This window comes from Oratosquilla oratoria, chromosome 43 (assembly GCF_046742065.1).
Source record: "Oratosquilla oratoria isolate Oo_2021 chromosome 43, ASM4674206v1, whole genome shotgun sequence".
NCBI lineage: Eukaryota > Metazoa > Arthropoda > Malacostraca > Stomatopoda > Squillidae > Oratosquilla > Oratosquilla oratoria.
In genome coordinates this window covers 20,857,956-20,875,059 of record NC_134819.1, presented here as the reverse complement: position 1 = coordinate 20,875,059, position 17,104 = coordinate 20,857,956, and the positions used below count along the sequence as shown (strand labels likewise).

The window sequence follows — 17,104 nt, the reverse complement described above, 5'->3', positions numbered from 1 at the left end:
GAATAGAAGTGCTGATAAACTACAGTCCATAACACAACAGTCATTGTCCATATTTCTTTTGCCTTCTCATTTGTTTTTTCTCTCTGTTCTTGCTAGAATATCTTTCCACCCAATAATGATGATATATTTGTATCTACTACCATCTCTCTTAACAGTATTTCTCTACTCATGAGTACCTTTAACATCTTTTCCACATTCTCCAGCTCATCCTTCCTTTGCTGTTCCATAATCTCACTGAATTTGAGCCTTTTAATCTCCTGTGCCTGTGTATATTTACCTGATTATAGTATACAGAGTTGGAGCTATGGTCATGGAGTCTTGCTTCTATATCTTCTCTTACCAAACTTTAACCCCTTGAGTACTGGATGTGTGTTTTGTGACACCTGAGTGTCACGGCTGAGTGCACCCGCCAGGAACCGAGCGTGCTCCCCGTGACACGCACGTGTCACAGTTATAAGCTGTGTGTATTGAGGGCTCTCAAGGCCCCGGTTTCTGGGTTATTTCTACCCACGTGGTGGCAAGTGTCTGTGTTTACAAACATAAGGCTCCAGCCATTCGTGGGATGGTTTGAAACGTTTTTTTACGTAAGGTTGATGGGTTGGTAACGAAGGGGTTAAGGAAGCTTGCTGACTGAGCAAGTTAGGGCATCATTACTTGTGGTGAAGATCGAGGGGATAGTGGTTCAAATCGTGCCACTAGTGAAGTTGAACCAAGGGCATAGTTCATTAAATTCCATGCTACAAAGTCCTCTGTTAGGGGCACCGTCCTAGCCAATGGTAGGAGTATGTGGCATTAAACCATATCATCATGTCACTAAACTTACCTTAAATTCATTTATGTTGTTGGCCTAGCTTATTTCTTCCATAAATTGATGCATCTATGTGAAAAGCTGGGCCTCGTAACACCTTTCAAGTAACCAATCTTCCTTAATTTTTTGCAGTGGTGTCCTCTTGTTCTTGTATTCTATACCAGCATATCCTCTCTTTTATTTTTTTCCCCCAATACTTTCTCTGTTTTAAATATATATCTTGCCACTCCTTCAGTATGGGTAGTCCTACTTTTTGCAGTCCACTCCCATATGTCTTATCAGTCAGGTTTGAGATCATCCTGGTTGCTGCTGTTTATATTCTTTATATTTTGTTTATATCTCCTATTGTGTGGCGACCACACCGCCAGTGCATACTCCAGTTTGGGATGGATCAGACTTAGTTATTTTTTCAATCATATTCTCATCCATGTAATGAAAACCCATGCTTACATTTGTTAACATTGTATGTGTATCTCTCATTTTTTCTGTTTATAATAGTCTCAAGCAACAGATCATTTCATGATTACAATGCCCAAATCCTTTTCATCCATTGCTTTTGTGATCAATTTATTTATTATTGTATTAAATATATTCTTCCACTCCTGGCTCCATTCATAGACAATATTTTACAGAACTTTCCACATTTCATTCTTTTCATGATCTTGGCATCATCAGCAAACAGGTTTCCAATCATTGTATCCTTGGTATGCACAAAGAACATTACTGGTGCTAGTACCAAGCCCTGTGGTACACTTATCACCTCTCCAATCTGACATTTCATCTTTCACTCTTATTTACATACATGTATCATTCAGGAAATTCTTTATTCATTCCAGTGTGTTCCCTTTAAGGCCTACATTTTCCAACTTTTATGTGTTTATAGATCTGATGTATTTACTGATCTGGTGTAACCCCAACCTCAAATCAGTAGATTTTTGGAGACCCATATGAAAGCCTTGGTGAAACCATATATAGTTGTCGTTATTTGATTATTATTCAAGTAGCTAGGAAAGGGGTTTTGTCAAATAACCATGTATAGAGTGGTGATGCTTCTCAAATAACATATGTGGGGAATGAGTAAGTTTCAGAATTACTGCTGTAGTGTGATAAATCTTTAAATTTTTCATTACACAGGCATCAGGAATAATGAATAATTTATGTTTCTCTTTCTTTACAGGTACCTGGGAAGATTGAAGATGATTTGTGTGATGATATGATAGGTGTCATGGATGAAGAGTCTTGATTGCAAAATGCTCCCTAGAGAATCCCGTTTTTGTTTTCCTTTTCGGCCTTCTCATCACAAGTCTAGAAATCAATATAGGACCCTTGCTACAAGCAGGTTCATCTTCTGAAATAAGGTTTTTCTAAGAAATTGTGAAACAAACCAAATTATATTGTATTTCTAACCTAAACATTCCTGAACTTAGGCAGTTCACAAGTTCAGCCTGTTTACTGATGAGAGCAGCTGTCCTACCCCGAATAATCACAGCCCTTTTGTGGTACACCATATTCTTCATAGAAAATTCTTGTGCAGTCTATTATGCGTAGTCCAGTTCATTCACCCTTATCCATACATGAGTACTTTATTCACGTTCTCGGGGACCAATGATGGGTACCTGAAAATGGTGATCCAACAAGATGGAAGTCAGAGAGAGTCTTCTCCCTCCTGCCTGTCTTCAAAGCCCATCAACACCCTCACCTCATTACAAAGGTTCAGCTGTAAGGGAGTGACGTTTCAGACAAGGTCAAAGCTCTCTATCAACTGCAGCTGTATTTCCACCTTCTTTTCACACGAGGAGAGCTGACTCCTACAAGCTGGTGAAATAGAAACATCATACATTCACACAATACAGACAGCAATCAAATGCTTCTCCCTAGAGAGATCTATGGGAGGGCCCAGGGAGTATGGCCAACCACTGTAGGGCTGTGGGTTTCCCATCAGTGAAATTGAAGATAAATGTTGTTATTATTACATATTCTCTAATAGCCTTTCACATTTAATTGATACTTGTTTTAGCCTTACACTGAAATTTCAACTTCATCTGAACTGATTTGCACTCTCTGAAGTGCTGCTTGTATATTATTATTATTTTATTTATTTATTTTATTTTTTATTTTATTTCTTTATTTATTATTTTTTTATTTATTTTATTTTTTCTCAGTTGCCAATTGACACTAACATTTTTTTCCCCTAATAAGTTAAATTGGTGCTTTTTGAAATGGCCTTCATGTCCCAGATGCTAGTTGTTAGGTTCTAAATGATGCCTAAACATCTATTTTATAAGTTTTTCATTGATTCATTTTAACATCAAGGAACTTTCCTTCTCAAAAGGGGCTGGGACAGTGACTCCTTATGAAAGATTTTTTGAAATATGAGAATTTAATGTAATATGCTGTTATCGATTCATATATTTTTATGATTGTTAGACACATCCATTTTTTTTAACCTGCTTTTAGTCCGCATAGGTAATATATGAGGCTGCTAATACAACCGTCTTTGTATGACAATACAGTAAGTGGATGTGTGTCAAGGAAGGAGGATGGAAGGGCACATGTGTGGGTAAATCGGATGTGACCTAGGATGTGTTTTAGACCGTATTTTAGAATTGCCACCATTTAATAGAAATGACTTGTGCAGTCACACCTGATTTAATACTCTTATTTATTTTTATTTTTTTGCAAAATCACCTGTCATGCATGTTGTTCTCCCATGTATTTCATCATTGTGATGTAATCATTAATTTGTTTGAAGTTAGAATAAAGTAATGTAAGGTAATTATATTCTAAGGTAAAGAAGTTAGCTAACATGTCTAGGGACATTTTAATATTCTGCAGTAGTTAATGCACATCTAACCCTGATAGTACCAAGAGTTTCATGTGGGACTTTGCTACATATATGTATGCATGTATGTATGTTAATATGTATATATGTATATATTTGTGTGTTAATGACTTTATGTTTGTAAATTATTTCTAAGACTGAATTACCTTTTTATTGTGTGTGTATATGTGAATATGTTTATATATATATATATATATGTTTATATGTACATACATATACATATATATCATATATATATATATACATATATACATATATATATATATATATATATATATATATATATATATATATATATATATATATCACACATGTAATATTAAGCTTTTGTATTCATGAATAGGTTTCATTTTTGTTCTCCATGTTTACCAGCCAGAACAGGTTACAAGTAATCTGGTCACTAATTTATGTAATGACAGTGATGCGAGTGTCAATTCCTATTAATCAAGTTATAGTCAATAATGGAAGCCTGGTCATGACATGGAGTGTTTACCAATAATTAATTTGCATTGTTTGTAAATATTTGGCATCATAAGATTTGAATGTGTCATATATGTTATGCTTTAGTCACTATTAAACCAAAGGCAGAAATGCTAGTCTGGAAATATTGTTTGTGGAAGATATGCATGTACCAGTTATGCTTAGAAATAGTTGTATATGAATGTATATGTTGTGTACATTTTCATGACCTCCAAAGCTTGGCATGTGATCCCAGAAGATTAATTTGATCAGATATAAGATATATAAAATTATTTAAACTTTGTTTACAATCATTGTAGCAGAATGCCTCATAGTTCCAAGTAGTAAGGCATTTGAATTGGATTTTTTTGTATTATGTATGAAAAATTAATTTCAGCAAGTCCTTGCATAGTGTGTATACACGTTGTCTGGTTGTGAACATTGGTTGATGGTTACTCCTTAACCTTTAGAATATCATGACGCTAACGTTGGTGTCTTGAGATGCGAGTGGGCGTACAAGGATGCCGGCATTGGTGTCCTGATTATATTTATTTTGTTGTTGTTGCTGGGTGAGCCCTGTATTCTGTGAACAGGCTTGATAATGTTTTCTGTGGTTATCAATATTCAGAGTAAAAGAGAATGAGTACAACGGCTGTAACTTTATATTTTATAACACATATTGTAATGCATCATCATATATTAGGCAGCCCAATGTGCACATGAGTGACTTGTATTGAAGAAGTTAATGGGCTTTCTCTCTCTCTCTCTTTCTCTTTTTCTCTCTCTCCCTCTCTCTCACATGGAAAATATGTGTAGTTCACACTTTAGTTAAACGAGTATCCTGTAGGGTAGGTCGTTCATTTGTATACAGGAAAGGAGCAATGCTTCTGGTGTCTTGTCACTAAATCTCCAATTGTAATACTTTGCATAAAATTTATATAGTTCCTTCTTGGATTATATTGCCTTATTGTCCAGTTATATCTAGATTTAAATTTATGGTTCAAGCTTGGGCTATATCATTCTAAGCTATTTCAAGAGTTTGTACATCAGCATGGAAAATTTTACATTATTTGGGTATTAGTCCTTTCATGACCTCATGAAGCCTTTTCATCCCTAATCAAGAGATCTTATATGTTAGCATAGTCTATGCCTATTAGTGATCTGAACATTGCAATCAAGTCACTTGTTTCTCAGTGATCCTTCAACATTGGCAGAAGTAGTTAGCTGTAGTTAGCTGAGGCTTTTTATTCTCTTCATATGGCCTATCTGCCTGGTTGCAAACCAGTTTGGTTGCTACTCTGTATTTTCTCAATCTTGTTTATACGTATCACTCTTGTGTGGGTACTGTAACACTGATTTTACTCCAGTGTTGGATAGATTAGGGTTTCTATGAGTTTTTCATCATCATCTTCATGTACTGAAAAGTTAAATACATCACCATTAACTCCCCACTATGATTTTTACCAAGCACTCCACACTTCCCAATCATTCCATCTATTGGTTCTTACCCAAATCTAGCATTGAAATCTCCCAAAACCATTACACTGACATTCCTCCCAAAGCTCTCTAAGCAGATTCAACTCAAACCACTCTCACCATCTCCAAACCTAACACAAGCTCTACTATTCATGTAAAAACTTTTGACTGCCCTTATCAGCTTTCCTCCTATCCCATATATCAACAATACTTCCCATAATGCCTTCATGACTACCTAGTTGCATTTTCTAAATCCATAAAGGCCCAAAAAATCCTTACTTTTTGCCTAAAAACTTTTCAAATCTTCCTTACCAGAAAAATATTATCTAAGCACCTACCTTTCCAAAACCCACACTATTCCTCACCAGTTATTATGTTTCTCTCCTAATCCTCTCAAATAATACCCTCCCATATGCCTTGTGAACTTCACTCAACAAACTGATACTTCTAAAACTACTACATTCCCATTTGTCCCCTTTTCCTTTGTGAAGTAGAATTGTACACACATTTCTTCAGTCCTTGGGCACACTCCTCTCCCATGTACACACTTAAAACAACCTCACTAGCCAATCCACTATAACCATTATTCCCTTTGTCAGACACTCCGCATGACACCCATCCAACCCAGGTCTCTTTCAGCTTTCATCATGTCCAATGCTCCTTATGCCTCATTAGAAAGGGTGATTGATGGGGCATTAGGAGATTATGTAGTGGTATCAAAAGGAAGGATAGGAAAAGTTCTGGATATTGATGTTTTCAGGTGAGAGGGTAGGAGAGTGTTTATTAATTTTTTATTGAAAGGAAATTGAGAGTGTGTCAAGTGTTAACAATTTGAATGAAAAGAAAGAAAAAAGTGAAGGTGGTAAAAAAACATGGGTAGAGTATTTCAGAGATTTGTTGGATGCAGAGGCAGGGGGGAGGAGCAAGTTGTATTATTGTGATGGAAAAAGAAAGTGACAGGGATGTAGGTAAAGATGAGAGATGTATAGTTTACAAAATGTTAGGAGGCACATCTTTCCACATAACTGGAAATTTGTGTGATAACTTGAAATGCAGAGACAGGAGCCCATGTACTACAATTTGGTAAAAACACACAAATAGAAAATGAATATTAATATAGAGAAATGTAAAATCTTCAAACTATGCCAAAGTAAGAAATGATAATAATAATAGCAAAGGCAAAAGACTTGGGAATTTTGGTCAGGGATGATCTATCACCAGAAAGTCATATAAAGAAAAGAACAGGAGAGACTTATGATTTACTAAAAAAAATATGAGTGGCATTTTACTACATAGAAGAGGACTTGATGAAGGAAACCAAAGAAAGTTTTATTCATCTCAGACTGGAATGGTGGTGTGGTCACCACACCCAGAGAAAGGTGTAAATAGAATTCAAAGGACAGCAACAAAGATGATGCCAAGTCACAAGACACATGAGGAAAGATTGATAGAAAAAGAAAAAATTATGCATTGGAAGAGCAAAGAGAGAAAAGAGACATAATGATATTTAGGTCAAAATCTTTCAAGTGTTTACTCGAGAGTGATTGATATGCTGCAAAAGAGAAAGAGGGATGTGTGGACTGCATGTACCATGACCTAGTGAAAGCATTTGATAAAGCACCACATAGTTGACTTACGTGGAAATTGGAGCACTTTGGACGACTGAGCGGCAAACTACTAGAATGGATGAAAGACTTTTTGAAGGAAAGATACGTGAGGAAAGTAGGAACGGATACGATGTCAAGATAGAGAGCGGTAGTGAGCAGAGTTCCATAAGGTTCAGTGCTTGTACCAATACTATTTCTTGTCTATGTCAATGACATGATGGAAGGAACAAAAGGTTATGCCAACATGTTTGTAGATGACACCAAAATCACAAGAATAGTGAAAAATGAGGACTGTATACTATTGCAAAAAGATCTAGACACTATTTTTGCATGGAGTCAAGAATGGGAAATGAAGTTCAGTATCAAAAACTGCAAAGTGCTGGAAATGGGTAATAATGGCAAAAGGCCATCCCTAAGCTATTCCTTGGGAAGTGAACCCATTACAAAAGCAAAAGAGGAGAAAGACTTGGGAGTGTTGATAAAAAACAACGTCTCACCTGTCAGACATATCAGCAGGATTGTGGGAGAGACGTACGGACTACTACAGAAGATTAAGGTGGTGTTCCACTATATGGATGAAGAGATGATAAAAAAAAAAAAAAATCATCAAAACAGTGATCCACCGAAAACTGGAATATGCATCAGTAGTATGGTCCCCACACGGTGAAGGATATAAGTAAGATCAAGAGAATACAAAGGGCAACAACCAAAATGGGGCCTATCTGAATTGATGCCATCTAAAATTCTTTGTGTGAGGTTTGTCAGAAGAGTGTTTGTGGAGTGTAGTGGCCTAAAACCGTGTTGTGAGTCAGCAAGGGGAATATATGGTGTGACAAGTTTAAGTATTAGGCGTTCAATGACTTTAGAGGGGGTGCAGAGAAGTGTGATTGGGCGGTGCGATGTTGGGATTGTTGGGTCTTTGTTCGGTTTTGGAATGGTGATTATTTTACCATGCTTCCAGATGTCGGGTATAGTGTTGTGTGAATAGCTGTAGTTTGCAATGTTTGTGAGTGCGTGTATACCTTGTGGTCCAATGTGTTTTAGGTGTATGTTGCTTATGTTCAGATAGGCCCCACCACAGAACACTTCTTATAACATTGGACATTAGTAAAGCTTTTGATGCTATCCCCCGCCACAACCTAACAAATAAAATATATAACACAGACATGCACAATAACACCAAAAGATGGCTGGCCAATTATCTGGCAGGCAGGAATGCTCATGTGTCATATAATGGCCAATCATCGCACATCAGAAACATTAAGAACGGAGTACCACAGGGCTCAGTTCTATACCCCACATTATTTAATCTATACATGCATGACTTACCCACGCCAGACACCTCAGAAATACAAATCTCTTCCTACGCAGACGACATAACAATCACATGCACACATCGTAACACAGACAAAGCTGCAGAAATAATCCAGCCTTACCTTGACACACTCAACACATGGTTCATCACAAACAGACTCAAAATAGCTCCAACCAAATCTACAGCAACACTTCTCACCAACTGGACAAAAGAACACAAATACATACCTCATCTCTACATCAACAACACTCTAATACCACACACACACACACACACCCAAGATTCTTGGGGTAACATACGATACATCCATGTCTTTCAAACAACACCTCACAAACATAAAAAACAAATGCACACCTAGACTTAACGCACTTAAGTCAATCACTGGAACAACATTTGGACAAAACAAAGAAACTAATATAACAATATACAAACAATGCATACGCTCAGTGATGAATTATGCGAGTCCTGCATGGGCTCCTAATCTCAGTGAGACACACCACAACACCCTTCAAATCATACAAAACAAAGCCCTAAAAACAATTACAGGCTGCACAAATACATCACCTACAGACCATTTACACCATGAAACAAAAGTCCTCAAAGTCAAGGACCACCTCGACATGAGAGGCACACAAACACTTGCTGCAGCCACCACAAACACATCACACCCGCTACACTACATAGCAGAACACCCACACACACCAAGAAACATTAAAACTACACCCAAAGACCTTTATTACACACAGATACTCTCTTCTCTTCCTCCACAACCACCAAATACCAGCCTCCGGAAACATATTCATAATCATATCACTCACCGCTCCATTAACACACTGAAAGACAACACACTGCTGCATGCCAGACCCCCTGATATCCACCCTTCTGAATCCTCTCTCCCACGAAAGGACAGAGTCCACTTGGCCAGACTGCGATGCGGTCACCACCCAGCACTTCTAAGCTACCAGAAGAGGCTGGACGACCGTGTTGTGAACAGCTGCCCAGGATGTAACACTTCACCCCATACCATACAACACATAATAGAAGACTGCATTATACACAATCATGCACGCAAACAACACAACATACACTCTATAAAGGATTTGTGGGAAAACCCAGTTTCGGCTGTGGCCTTCCTTGGGGAGACGGGACTGCTCGGACAGACAGTCTAGGGAACGACAACAACAACAACAACAACCAAAACGGTCCCGAGCCTGGGAGGTAAAACCATATGAAGAAAGACACTGGGTCAACTTTGAAAGATCAAAGAAAAAGAAGTGATATAATTAAAGTATTCAGGTCACTAAGGGGATAGATTGTATTGACAGAAGAATTCTCTGGATTAAAGATGAGAGGGGTGGTCATGGGAATAAATCAAGAAAGACCACGTGTCTAAAGCATGTGAAGAAAAGCAGTTTTCCATATAGATGCATAAATATTTGGAATAGCTCAGGTGATATAGCCCAAGCTCAAACAGTACAGGAATTCAGATCTAAATATGATATTTGGAAATCAAAGGTATAGATTAAGTTGGAACTGTACATGAATTTGAGGCGAGGTTTGATAAATTGGAGAATAGGAGACAGGACCCAACGAACATTGCTCCTTTCCTTTATACTACAACTAGTTAGATACACACACTAGATGAAACAACAGCGTGTGCAAAAACAATACACGAATTTAAGAGCAAATTAGGTATGGCGAGATACAGAGACAGGACACCACAAGCGTAGCTCTCCTTCCCATAATGTACAACTTGGTAAATACACATAGGTGCATAGATACTTTGAATACCTAAGAAGGTGATGTAGCCGAAGCTGGAATAATACATAAATATGATAATTGGAAATCAAGACTATATACTGTGAATTGTATATGAATTTGAGGCTAGGTATGTATTGTTCCAGCTTGTGCTATATCACCTTCTAAGCTGTTCAAAGTATTTATGCATCTATATGGAAAACTATTTCTTCACATCCTATAGAAATGTTGTTTTATTAATTATGTTCCTAAAATTTCTTAAAGCCGTCCCATCCTTAATCAAAAGATAATCTTCTGCCAATGTAATCTATCCCTTTCAATGACCTGAATATTATAATTATATCACCTCTTTCTCTTCAATCTTTCAAAGTTGGCAGACCTAGTGCTTTTAATTTTTCCTCGTATGAGACAGGCTGGGGACCAGTTTGCTGCCCTTTGCATTCTCTCAGTCTTGCTTATATCCTTCTCTTTGTTTGGGGACCATACCACTAATACATATTCCAGTCTTGAACGGAGGGTTTTAATGAGTTTTTTTTGTATCTTTATCCATGTAGTGAAAAGCAATTTTGATCTTCTGCAACAGTTTGTATGTCTCTCCCACAATCCTGCTGATATGTCTGTCAAGTAACAGGTTGTCTCCTATGGACACTCCCAAATCTTTCTCCTCTTGCTTTTGTGATATGTTCTCTTTCTAAGGAATAGTTTAAGGATGGTCTTTTGTAGATATTGCCCATTGCCAGTACTTTGCATTTTTTTTGTATTAAATTTCATTTTCCGTTCTTGGCTCCATACAAAAAAAGTGTCTAGATCTTTTTACAATAGTGTAGTCATCATTTTTTACTTATGATTTTTGCATCTTCTGCAAACATGGCATAGCTTGTTATACCTACCATCCTGTCTTTGTGTAGTACCGCTAGTATTTTTTTCTCTTTTCTTTCCTTTCAATTGGTTGTACTTTTGTTATGTAATGTGCAATGGGATGAATGGTTTTAGTGCATTCATTATTATTATTTATTTAATATTATTTTTATTTATTTATTTATTTATTTTTTCCTCCTCCATGCTGGGGAGATGTACTTGAGTGTGGTACTTTTCATTGTTTGTAGACTGTGATTAGTTTCTGTTGCCCAAAACCTGTGTTTGTTACAGTTCTTAGTATGTTTATTTTCGCTGCTAGATCCTTGATGTGTAGGCTGAAGGACATATAGATATGGGTATCAAAAGTGAGGCCCAGGATTTTGGACCCCTTATCCAAAGTAAGGAGCTGGCCATTCCATTTTACTGTTGGACATTTCTTTGATTTATGGTTGTCTTGGGTGGTCAGTATCACAGATGATTTCTGAGGGGAGACCTCAATTCTGGTTTGTCTTAGCCACTGTTCTAATTTATTTAAGTATATTTGGGTGTTTCTAGCAGCTGTTATGTAGTTGCTGTGACGTGTTATTAGCATTATGTAATCTAGAACCATGAAAGGAATGGATGTAATAGACATTGGAAATTTCTTAGCATAGGAGTGGTCGTTATGAACTGTAGTTTACCAATGCTTTTATCCTCGTAGACAATCTCATGCTGCTGTTGTTCATCATAGTATGGGATCAAATGAACTGGAGGTTGAAATTGAAAAAGACAAGTTGTTTGAAGGACAAGAAAACATATATATTGTTTTCTATATAGAAGCATTGATGTGTAAAATCATATGAAATATAGTTCAGTTGTCGATTGATATGCAGTTTTGATATTACATAGATTAGCACTAGGAGGAATGAGTTTAGTTTTTAACATGGGGTATTGCAGGAAAGGATATGCATGGTGTTGAACATTCATGGATTACATCTGAAGGTCAGATCTTGCATGGTTGTGCAGGAGCTTGCTATGACTGAAACTATCCCACTGTGTTTCTCATGTGTGTTGTAAAAGATGACCAATGGAATGGAATGAGGAGAACATGAATCCTCCCTTCTGTATTTTTCTCCTATGAAAAATCAAGGGATAATAGTGACAGAAGACTCCAATTAGAATATTAGTGATTGGATCAATGAATGTATATGGTTGTGGTACAAAGAGAAGAGATTGGCAGTATGTTTGTGAGAAGAAAGATGAATATGTTAGTGTAAATAAAAGGGAAAGAGTGAATTTGAGTCTGGGAGTGCAGTGGGGAGGGTATCAGGAGTGATGAGTGGGCAAAGAAGATAAGGAGTGGCTTTGTCGGGTAAGTGATGAGATAAGAAAATGTCTGGTGGGGTTCAGGGAAGTGTCTTCAAGGATAATTGGGTAAAGGTGAAATTGAGATAGGAGATATGGACTTTTTGTGAAGAACTCATAAACTGTAGGCTAGATGGCCTGGCCAGCATGATGGTAAAATTGTTTTAAAAAAATTGTGAATGATAGACATATTGTTAATAGGTGAATGTCATGCAATCAGTTTGGATTGAGAAACTGTTCATGCAGCTCAAATTTGTTAAATCTTTACTTAAAGAGCAATTGGCATGCCAGAAATGAGAGAGGGTTAGGTGGTCTATGTATTTGGATCTGTAGAAAAATCTTAAAAGGTAATTCACAAAAGATAAGTGTGGAGATTGGAACCTAGGACTGAAAGGGAGTCTCCTTGAATGGATGAAAGACTACTAGAAAGATTGATTCATGAAGACATTTGCAAAGGACAAGATTTCAGAAGGGAGGGAGGTAACAAGTAGAATCCGGTAGATTTTGGTTTTGGGACCCGTAAACAACATGATGGATGGATCATGAAGAGAGTAAAGGACAAAGAAGAATTTAGGTTGCTACAGGGAAGTCTAGATAAGATTTGCAACTAGAGCCAGGTGTAGAAAATTAATTTCAGTCAAAAAATGCAAACTTCTGGAAATGTGAGGGAGGAGATTATAGGGGTTTTTGTTACTAGGGAACCATCTTAATAAAGTTATTGGAGAGACAAGTTGTTGATAAATGTATGAATAGCTTTTTACAATATGGATGAAGAAGTGATGAACAACTCAATCTACCCCAGTTCAGATTATGCAGCAATGGTATGGTCTCAACAGGAAAAGGTTAAAGAGAGGGAAAGAGAATACAAAAAAGCAGCAAATAAAATATGAAAAAAAAAAAAAAAAAACTGGACCTGTCCTCAGGGGCATCTGCAGGTATTTGTGTGTGTGGTGTGTGTGTTTGAGAGAGGGATCAAAATTAAAGATATACATGTATGGTTAATGATATAAGATATACACACTTCAAATTTGCCATGTAGACATACATTTACATTATCTACAGGAGTTACATTTTGACGTTTATCAGTTATACACTGATATTCTATAACTTGAAATTTTTAATGAAATTATATGTGATGCTTGGCAAAGTTACAAACTCCCTACATTTCAAGGAGGGTAAACAGCTGCACCCCCCCCCCCTCCCCAGCACCCATGCCTGTCCTTGTTGGAATAGAGTGAGAAATGACATGATTAATGTGTTCAGATCAATGAAAGAATTAGACAGAATTGACAGAGTAAGTCTCAGTTTGGGATGGAAGAGCAATGAGAGATCTTAGAAAGAGACTGAAAAGGTATACTGAAAGGATATTAAGAAATACTGTATAGGTGCCTAAATTTCTGAAATAGCCTAGAGGAGGAGATAGTTCAGTCAAAAGATGTACACATAAAGTCAGGTTTTATTAATGGGGAAGCAGAGATACCCATAAGCATAGCTCTTTTCTTTCATATTACAGTTAAGTACATACAGTTTTCTTTACAGATACACCAATTTATGGAATAACCTGAACAAGGAAATAGTCTGTTCCAAAAGCATAAACAAATTTAACGTCAAGTTTAATGGATAGAAACTTAAAGACAGGACCCCACAAACATAACTCTTTTCATACGTATTACAGTTAAGTAAATATGAACATATATTCCTCTCTGGTTATATTTGGTTAATTGTGATTTATAGGATTGGAGCTATGTGTGATGTTCAGTCTGTCTTTATTTATCAAACTTTGCTTAGAATTTGTTTATGTTGTCCACTGGGATTCTGTAGTTTGTTGCTGTTCTGTTGGTATTTTTTCATCCCATACTAATAGATCCTCTGTTCTACACTTTTCATTATTCTAAAGATAGTTATCATTACACTTTTTTCTCTTTTTTTCCTCTGGTGTAAGCAGTTGTGGTTTTAGTCTTTCCTCACGCATTTTGTGAGCCAGGCTAGGTTGATCTAGTAGTTAGCTATTTCCTGACTTGCTCTTCACATTACTAATTGTTGTTTCTAGGCCATGCTCAGGAATTGGAATAATTCCATCCAGTATCCTTTATTTATCTTTTGTGGAAAATTTTGTACATAAGTGACAACTTGTTTGCATTTTATGGTGCCCTTTGTCTGTATGAAAAATGTAGTTCTTAATTTTTTTTTTGTGACATAAACTCAATCATTACTTGAAAGCAACTATAGGCTTTATACCTTAAATTCATCTTCCAGCTATAGTTGTCAGAATAAGGAGAGAGGGTGAGAATCCAAACACCATACACATAACTTCATTTGCATTGTTTTAAGTGCAGTATGTTGAATTACTCATGTATATTGTCAATCATTTTGAATACAATTGTATGTAATTTTGTGTCACTGTATCCATTACAATTTTTTAGGATGGTTTGCATTTGTTATTATGGGTAATTATAAAGTGTTTTGTTATTTGGATCATAGAGTTTATTAGTATTTCAGTATGTATTTTAGTAGCCAACTTGATTCACATGATATAAAGTTGTTGTGTTCCATTACTTGTATATCTTCAAGATTACCATTGTTAAACTTATATTTTTGTATGATTGAAAAAAATAAATAAAGGAAGTTGGTGCTTGAATCACTCAGTTTGCAAGAATATTTATGGAGTTTGGGATAATACTGATCAATCGATATTATATTTTCTTTACACAAATAGTGTACCTGTGCCTTGGTTCTTGGGATCTGTTGAAATACAAAATGAGATGGACAATGGAAAGTTGTCATTAAGGGCCCAGATTATTATGAAAATTTATTGAAAAAATTTATTAGTAAAAAATAAAGTCAAAGTAACGGAATGTTAAATGGGCATATGATAATTTATTTTATTATCCTTTTTATGCAGCAAGAGTGTTTTACTCTCATAAACAAACAAATGCAGTAAGTCAAAACATAACTCAAAAACAAAAACAGGATAGATGGTTTCTCAGAAATTAATTAAAATATTTATCATAAGCACTGAATGATACCAATTGGCTATTACCTCAAGAGTCTGATTGGGAATTTTTGTCTTATGGCACCTGACATTAGTCCTTAGGCCCTCCCATAAATTTATTCAGGAAGAAATATCTGTGTTGTGTTAGCATAGAGCCATTTCAAAATCTCCAACTTTAGCAATTACTGGTTTGTGTGCTAAAGGTGGAAAAATAGTAGAAGTTAATAGAACCCTGAGACCAAATGATAGCTTCTTGGATTGGAGGTGGTACTGATGTACCACAGAGGCAGATGGTAGGGTGATCCTCCTCTATCCCACAGGACCACCTTGCACAGGGATGGGGACCCCTAAATTGAATTATACATGCTAATTGGGAGGTTAGGTTTTCTTTGTGTTATTTATCTGATTTCAAGGTCTTTCAACCCTAAGAAGAGGATGGCAAGGTCTCAAAATGGGATTGAAAAACTGGTTGAAGTGAAACCAACTGCTACCTTATCACCTCCAAGTGGTGTCCCAGGTTACACCAAAAGTAAGGAAGTGACTGAGTATATTGTGAGCTTCTTTTCCTCAAACAATAGCTTCCAACTAACAATTGTAATTCTCCAGCCATGGAACATGAATTACTTATATAGCAGGCAGTGTAGACCCAGTAGTCACTGTGACACAAATCAGATTACATGTTTAGGTTAGGTTGATACAAGAGGGATGGTTCACATTCACTGAAAATAAAATTAAAGTCACAAGCCATGGCAAATGAAGTAATCAGCAAGTCTTGAAAGTTAGCACACGAAGGTACGAAAAGATGGAAATGAAGATGAACATGCAAAGATCTGGATGCTCTCAGAGAAAGTTTAAGTAAAAAATGAAGTGAGAACAGAATAATTTTTTTTTTTTTTTTTTTTTTTTTTTCAGATTTATCATTCAGAAAGTGAAGACATGGTTTCTGAAAAACAGGAGGGCAGTAAGGAATCTTAAAGTAACCTGTGGCAATGTAGATGGTTTACTTTCAGCCAGGTTGGAGATAAATGAATACTTGAGGAGAAAAATTTGGGAGTATTAATAACAGACAACTACCTGACAGACCCATCAGCAGGATTGTGGGAGAGATTGCTTCTGCTGAAGATTAAAGTGGCTTTCACTTTATGGATGAAGAGATAATAAAAAACAAATAGAAGCCTGATTCATCCAGTGGCGATTCTAGGGGGGGCCTGAGAGGGCCATGGCCCCCCAAGTTTTTCAGCTGGCCCCAGGATTGGCGCCCCCAGTTTTTTGCATATCCTATTTTTGAATTATATATATATATATATATATATATATATATATATATACATACATTCATACATATACCAAGGCTTTTTCCCCCTTACAAGGGAGGTAGCCAAAAAGGGAAAGGCATAAAATCATTTCCACCCATTCCATCCCTGAATACACTCCACATCCCTCCACCCTCCCTCTTATCTGAGCACCTCCTGGATGACGGGTCATCCCTGCACCTTGTCCACTGCCCTGGGTCAGAAGCAGTGTCGCAAGACACAGCACATCCACAGTAAGGCTGCTTCATTAAATCAGCGACCCCCCCCTCTCCGTCCCCCCGTTGCATAAAAGGAGAGGACAGGGAGAAATCCTTTCAGGCTGCGTCAAATTT

General features: G+C 36.8%; 1 protein-coding gene across 8 annotated transcripts in view; it reads left to right on the top strand.

Moving 5' to 3' along the window:
* The window catches only part of Pfrx (6-phosphofructo-2-kinase/fructose-2,6-biphosphatase), a 63,019-nt gene extending 60,822 nt beyond the window's left edge, over nucleotides 1-2,197 (top strand). For all 8 annotated transcript variants that reach the window (XM_076179653.1, XM_076179652.1, XM_076179649.1 and 5 more), the window contains one exon: nucleotides 1,986-2,197. Coding sequence is in view for 6 of the 8 variants with exons in the window: in XM_076179649.1 (XP_076035764.1) it covers nucleotides 1,986-2,051 (66 nt within the window). In the remaining 2 variants the exon portion in view is untranslated. The remainder of the gene's footprint in view (nucleotides 1-1,985) is intronic.
* Nucleotides 2,198-17,104: the final 14,907 nt, after the last annotated feature.